Here is a 6,718-nt window from a genome sequence, read left to right on the forward strand (position 1 = left end):
CAAAGGGTATGTTTTGGGGGAGAGTTGTGGAAGCAGGGTGTGGGTATATGGGGACCCCAACACACTCCCCCCTCCCCCCCCACCACCACCATGGCGCCGAGCTCCTGCCACAGGTGGTGGGTGCCTGGCAGCATGCGGCTCTGGCCAGAGCTGCATGTGGTGGCAAGGCATGCAACCAGGCTCGACCACCTCTATCATATGGGGCTCCCTGCGGCACGTGTGCAGCTTCTGGCATTTGTGCGCCACCAGAAGAAGACCTGCATGATGGAGCCAGCTGCCTTCCCTACCCCATGCTGTGCATGTCTGGGGACTGCCAGAAGTGAAGGGGAGCCCCACCCCCTGCTTTCCTGATGGAGTCCTAGGACCTGCATGGCAAGGGGTGGGGAAGGCAGCCAGCTGCATCATGCAGGGCTTCTCCCAGTGGCACGCAAGTGGTGGGAGCTGCACGTGCTCCGCAGGAAGCCCCATATGATAGAGGCAATAACGGTGGACCAGCCTGCCTGTGCCCCTTGCCACCATGTGCAGCTCTGACTGGAGCCATGTGTTGTCAGCTGCCCCAAGCGCCTGCTGCTGCTGCTTCCTGCTGGTGGCAGGAGCAGTGTGCCATTGGGGGTGTGGGGGTCCTCACCTCGCTGCCCTCCCTCACCCACACCCTTCCCACCCAAGCTCTGTGCTCCCACTGCTCCCCTGGGTTCAAGTTCCACGTTCCCACCAGCCCCATGCTCCTGCCCAGCTAGAGATCCTCCTCCCTCCATCCCCACTGCTTCCCTACCTGCTGCCAAGAGTGAGTGCTGCAGCAGGGAGATGAGGTGCCTTTAGATGCTGGGAAAGCTAAGCAGGTCTTTTAGAGGCTGTAGCAGGGGCAGCAGCAGCCCTGCCTGGAAGCTGTATGCTGGCTGGGCCAGGCCCTTCTGCATACAAGAGTGGGAGCAAGGCATGTGGGCTGGGTGGGGTACAGTTAGTTGGTGGGCACGTGTGAGCTGGATGAAATTGCCTGGTGGGCCAGGTTTGGCCCAGGAGCCATTTTTTGCCTGCCCCTGCCATAGAGGGACCATGTTAACTTATATTGGTGCTAGTGTTGATTGTGCTATGAGCAGAAGGAGTTGGGGGTGAATGGGAAAAACTGAAGAAACAAGAGCAAAGGGGGTGTTGATGACAAATCTATAATGGTGTAGGTCCATCGGGAGAAGCAATCCAGATCCACCACCAGACTCGCCAGAACATGGCAGAAATGCAGGGCAACGGGCAGCGGGATTTGACTCACTCCTCTGCTGAACTGCTGGAGCTTGCTTACCACGAGGCAACTGGCAGGTGAGGTTATTGGGGGGGGACCTTTAACAGCACTTGCCTAAGCAAAAGCACAGTTCCAAGTAAAGAACACTTGTACAAGGCTAGCCACATATTGGGTAAAGAGAATAGCAGTTGGCTGCGATGCTCAGCACCAATGTTACGGTTTTATTATGAGACCCCAGGCATTGAAATGGTTTATTTTTCAGCAGTTTGTGCAGCTGGATTACTGTATTTCATGTTGTACAAGTCAATGTGGTGTATAAGTCGATCCCATTTTTCTGATTCAAAAAGTTAGGATTTTTGTAGATCTGGCATATAAGTCGACCCAGCTTTTTGGGTCAGAGATATGGGGTCGACTTATTCCAGCCCCTGTGCTCCAGCCCTTACAAAGGACACCTGGGGGGTGGACACATACAAGACCGGCGCCACCAGAGGGGCCGGGGCCAGGCATGGTGCTCAGCTAGTGCAGCCCAGCCAGTGCCTCTCACAGGGGCCAGGGCCAGTGCTGCCTGGGCCACACCAGCCAAGTGCTGAGCCCAGCTCACCCCAGCCCTGGCCCCTCCAAACAGCACAACAAAGACAGGCTGTGCTCCTTGCTGCTGCATGTAGGCAGGGGGAGAAGGGGAGGGGGGGTGATGTTCAAGTGCCAGCAGGACTGCATGCCACAGGGCGGCAGTGCCTGCACGGGTCATGAATGCCTGCTGCCTACTGGCTGCTGTGTACCATGGTGGGGCATGTTTGGGGGGTCCCCATATCCCCCACCTTCCCTCATGCTCCACATAACCACACCCTCCCCCACACCCATACCCTGCCCACCCAAGCTTTGCACTCCTGGCCCCCCCACCCCAGTACAGGCTTTGCGCTCCCACCTCGCTCCCCCACCCCTGCTGCCTCCCTACCTGATACCCTGAGCAGGGAGACAAGGAGCTGCTGGGTGCTGCGGAAGCTGAGTACACTGGCAGCTGCAGCAGTGGCAGCAGCAGCCCTGTGTAGAAGCTGTATACTGGCCAGGCAAGGCCCGGGATACAGTGTGTAAGTCAAGGTGGAAATTTAAGGGTCACTATTTGGGCTTCAAACCTTGACTTATATAGCGTGAAATATGGTACTCAAATATATAATCATTGCAGTACACCTCAGCTGCGATCATTCTGGAAATTGGTACAGGAGGTACCCTGTAACTGATTGACTTATTTTTTGACTTGTTGATAGATATGTTTTTGGTGCAGAGAAGCATTTCACAGAAGCTGTGACCTTCATTTCAGAATAGTACATGTCAAGCATAGGGAATAGTTTTGCCTTGTAGTACTGTTGAGCGGTGTCAGTTATAACGCTTCTTTTTCTCCTTCTTTGTAATGAAACCTAGTAAGATACAAAGCCACATAATGTAAGGGCTGGACTGATGGTTAGAGAGGCTGGCTGCTCATAAAATTGAATTAAGATTTCTTTTTATCCACGGGCCTGCCCCATGTATTGAACTCTACCAGCTTCCTTCACTGATCTGAGTGTCAGCATGTTCAGCTCTGAGCTAGTGGCAAGCCCTCTTCCCTCCTATAGCCGGTATGTACATTAAGTATTCTCCTCATTTTTGGGGAGTTTGGTCCCTTCACTACATTTAACGATGAGCAGTACAGCAGATACCTCTTCCACCTCCTGGTACTCCTTTACTTGCTTTTTATATCTACATCTTTATTAATAAGGTCTGTATTACTTACTGTGTCTGTGCTTTTTTAATTCTTCTCTTGTTAAAATACTGTTTAAATAAAGCAGTTCGCTAGCATAGCCACTTTTAGGCTTGATATTAATTTTAATGTCTCTTTTCCTTCCTAGGCTTTAATCAGTCTCTTTTTCCCTAAGTGTCTCTTTGCTCTTGTATGTTTGTAAATGCCTTTATTATTCCCCTTTCATTTTTTTGGCTGGCATTAACTGACACGTTACAGCTCTGTCATTTTACTTCGAGCCCTAGCTGTGACAGTCTCCTATTTTGGTTCCATCACTTTTCTCCATTTCCTGTACAGGTTCTTTTTTCACACTGACTTATTCTCTTCCTGCATCTTTCTTTCCAAAGTAATTGTAATCTCACCTTTTAACTTATGGTGTATTTTAGGATTCTTTTGTCTCTTTCCAAGTGCCATAGATTCAGTACTCCCATGGCACCTTGTTCACCAAGCTTAAGTACCCAAATTGTGCTTTTTTAAAGAGATTTATTTCCCATGCAAAGTCTTTCATTTTATCTTGAATTCAAGTGATCATTAACACCAGATTTTCACAGTCCCACATTCTCAGTTTGTTATTGGCTGTTGAATATAAATCAATCCAAGATAGTCTTCTCAGGATAGAATTTTTATTTTGTAGATCCTGAGATTGGATCTGCATGTAATTTAGAAATCTTAAGTCTTACTTAGCTGTGTTCGTCTCTTAGTTAAATATTTGAGTAGCTAGCTTGATGTATCCTGCAGGAATACATCAGCGTTTGCCAACCAGTGTGTCGCAGCATTTGAGGCTGGAGGCAAACCCCCCAACCTGCTGCTGCTGCGGACACAGACAGATGGGGAGTGTGGCTCCAGCCAGGCAAGGGGCATGGCTCCAGCCCAAAATGCCATCTGGCTGGCCCTGCACCACCCCTCCCTGTCAGCATCCAGCTGGCCACACGCTAAGCCCCCTCCCCACTCTGTGTCCAGTTTGTTGTGGTACTTTTTTATTTAGGGAAGTGTGCTGTGGGGCGAAAAAGGTTGGGAAACACTGAAATACATTACAGGTCACTGGCAGGGCACCAAACTGTATCGATCAATATTCTGCATTGGTAAAGCACCTTCTGTGCCTCCTGCCATATAGGCCCTAATCTGAAACATGTTGTATGGAGCACCGTTCACCAAAGCCTGACCTGAGACCGTAGATGCATTTTTTGCGACTGTGCTCTGATCGAAATAGGGGACAGTATTTCTCTTTGATCAGCCAGAATCTTGTTCTCCCCAGGCATATCACTTCTCGTCATCCAGGTGACAGCATCTCCTGCTTAACCTTTGGTGGAGCAGAGGAGTTCTCAAACAGTTTGGTCAACAGCAACAATGCAGGTAATAAGTAATGGTCAATAAAGTAAGCACAGAGTTTATAGGCAGTGTAGAGTATCCATTGCCTGCTGATAAGGACATATGATTAAAGTAACAAAGCAACAGGGAGGGAAACCGTGCAGTATGGGTGAGTCCAGGAGCTATAGGATAAAAGAAATGAACAATGCCAGACACAATTACGGTTCCAAAGCACTGTACAAATAATGGTCATTCATTGCCCTTACTGTTGATTGGTTGTGTTTTTTGCTTCTCTAGCTACATTTTACATTTTTTACTATACAGAACATGTTAATTCTCCAGAAATATTAAAGGTAAACAGTTTATTCAGTTTAAAGAAAATGAATTCGGATGAGAGCTAGTTTCTGGTGTCCCGATATGAAAAATACTAAAAGGTACTGTAAGTATCTCTAGGCTTCATAGTTTCTTGTGCTGTGCTAAATCATGTCATAGCATGCTGCTGCTTTATTTAAAGAAAAATGAATCTTGATTATGTTAGTAAGAATGATATTGTAACTGTGATGGTCCAGAAATTATGTGAGGCAAGGATTTCTTAGGGTGATAGCTTTTATTGGACCAGCTATGTAATTGGGAGAGAATCGGACAAGCTTTTGAATGCAAGATATTCTTCCTCAGGTCATATCTTACATTTGAAAGCTTGTCTGACTATGCAAACAACATAGTTTCTTCAAGAAAAGGTATCATCTTAAAAAATCTTTGTCTTTCAAATATGTAGCTTAGGAATAAAAATGAGTTTGATGTTATTTCAACTAGCTAATAATTCTCAGATAATAGAGTTTGGACATAACGAGAAGTAAACTAGAAGCTTCAAGAGAAGTTGTAACTATGGGTTTTCCCTTTGCATTGTAGGTGTTGGGTTGCTGAACTTTTGCAGCCTTAAGAGCGCTCATCCAAAAGGCACTTAAGCACAAGTTCAGACCTTTTAAGCCTGATACTGTTTATGTAAAAAGTTTTGCATGAGATTAAATGTTTTGTGGAGTTTGGTCCTGTGTGAAAATTAATGCTGACATCTTGACAGAGTAAGATGTGCTCTTATGCACTCGTGTGCAGAGTAGTAGAAGTGAGACCTCCTTCCTTTAATGGTGAGACCTCAATTATTGGGAAGTTCAGAATTTCTGATGAATCTCTTAAAACCAGTAAAACTTATATGCCAAACAAAGTGTTCTGTTGCAGTAACTGTGCATTTGCTGTTTTACAGCTGATCTTTTGAATGTATTTATGCCTATACAAAAAACTACTGTCATTTGTATAATTTTTTAACATGTCTTGCTATTTTCCATTTTTTCATAACTTCTGAATATCTGCTTTCTAAATTATAGATAAGTGACTCTGAAACACTTATATATTCTTCCCTCCCACACATGTACAGTACAAAGCCAAAGAGACTGTTTGCTAGCAAACTTAGTGACAGTAATGTTTCTTTGTGCCTCTAGATATGTGGCAATCTGTACCTGTTACCCAGTAACGTTAATGTTATTTCTGTTTTGTTATTTCTTCATTAAATCTCCAGCCTCGCTTGTGTACCTTCCAGACTGAGTTCATGGTTTTGTTCTAACAATTGTTGGATTACACTTTAACTATTAGATATGATTTGCACAATATAGAGGCAGAAAATGTACTTAAGCAACAAACATAGTTTACTTTTGGGAGTCTCCTCAGGTCTGCAACTGTGCCTATACAGTATATCATATGCAAAGTAAAAGTTCTGTCTGTGGCTGTTTTCTTGCTCAAACTCCATCTGAGTACCTTTTTATAACTAAAATCTCTCAAAGCATCTGCAGCCACTACAGCATGTCTCAGTGACTCAGAACTTATATTTATTTCTTTCCTGTAGCATGAGTCACCTGTGAATTGGAGCAGATCTCTCTTTATTTGTAACAGCATGATTTGTTAGTGAATCATACTGGATATTCTTTTGCTACCTACAGGACGGTTAGTTGCAACATGTGAAAAATTACCCCAACTATTTATATTGAGATTTAACAGGTTGTCTGTATTGTCCAGCAAATGCCAGATGGCAGGCTAGAGCAAATAAATCTTATTGCAGTTCCTAAACTGGATGGCAGATGGCATCAGTGGAGCTGAAGTAAGATGACTGGCAACTTGTCCCTGCCGCCTTTTTGCTTCCCTGCCATGACTAAGAAAGCAAAAATGCACCAGTTCTTGCAGTGTCTGATTATTGTAAACTATTATAATACATTATTTTAGATCTCCACTCGTATGATAGAACTGTAAGAGCTACCTCTGCACCTAGCCCTGGCAATATTTGTGCCAAGTAGGCATCCTCTAACTTGGCTGAAAATTTCATAGTTTTCATAGACATTAGGGCTGGAAGGGACCTC

The 6,718-nt window shown here is 45.5% G+C and overlaps 1 protein-coding gene across 10 annotated transcripts in view; it reads left to right on the top strand.

Annotated features, from left to right (window-relative positions):
* Positions 1 to 6,718, top strand: part of DEPDC5 (DEP domain containing 5) — a 106,249-nt gene that overhangs the window by 49,494 nt on the left and 50,037 nt on the right. For all 10 annotated transcript variants that reach the window (XM_019506840.1, XM_019506846.1, XM_019506843.1 and 7 more), the window contains exons 24-25: positions 1,176 to 1,311; positions 4,264 to 4,361. In XM_019506840.1, coding sequence (XP_019362385.1) covers positions 1,176 to 1,311; positions 4,264 to 4,361 — 234 coding nt within the window. The remainder of the gene's footprint in view (positions 1 to 1,175; positions 1,312 to 4,263; positions 4,362 to 6,718) is intronic.

Source organism: Gavialis gangeticus, unplaced genomic scaffold (assembly GCF_001723915.1).
Source record: "Gavialis gangeticus isolate Ggan-Ray unplaced genomic scaffold, GavGan_comp1, whole genome shotgun sequence".
NCBI classification, from domain to species: domain Eukaryota; kingdom Metazoa; phylum Chordata; order Crocodylia; family Gavialidae; genus Gavialis; species Gavialis gangeticus.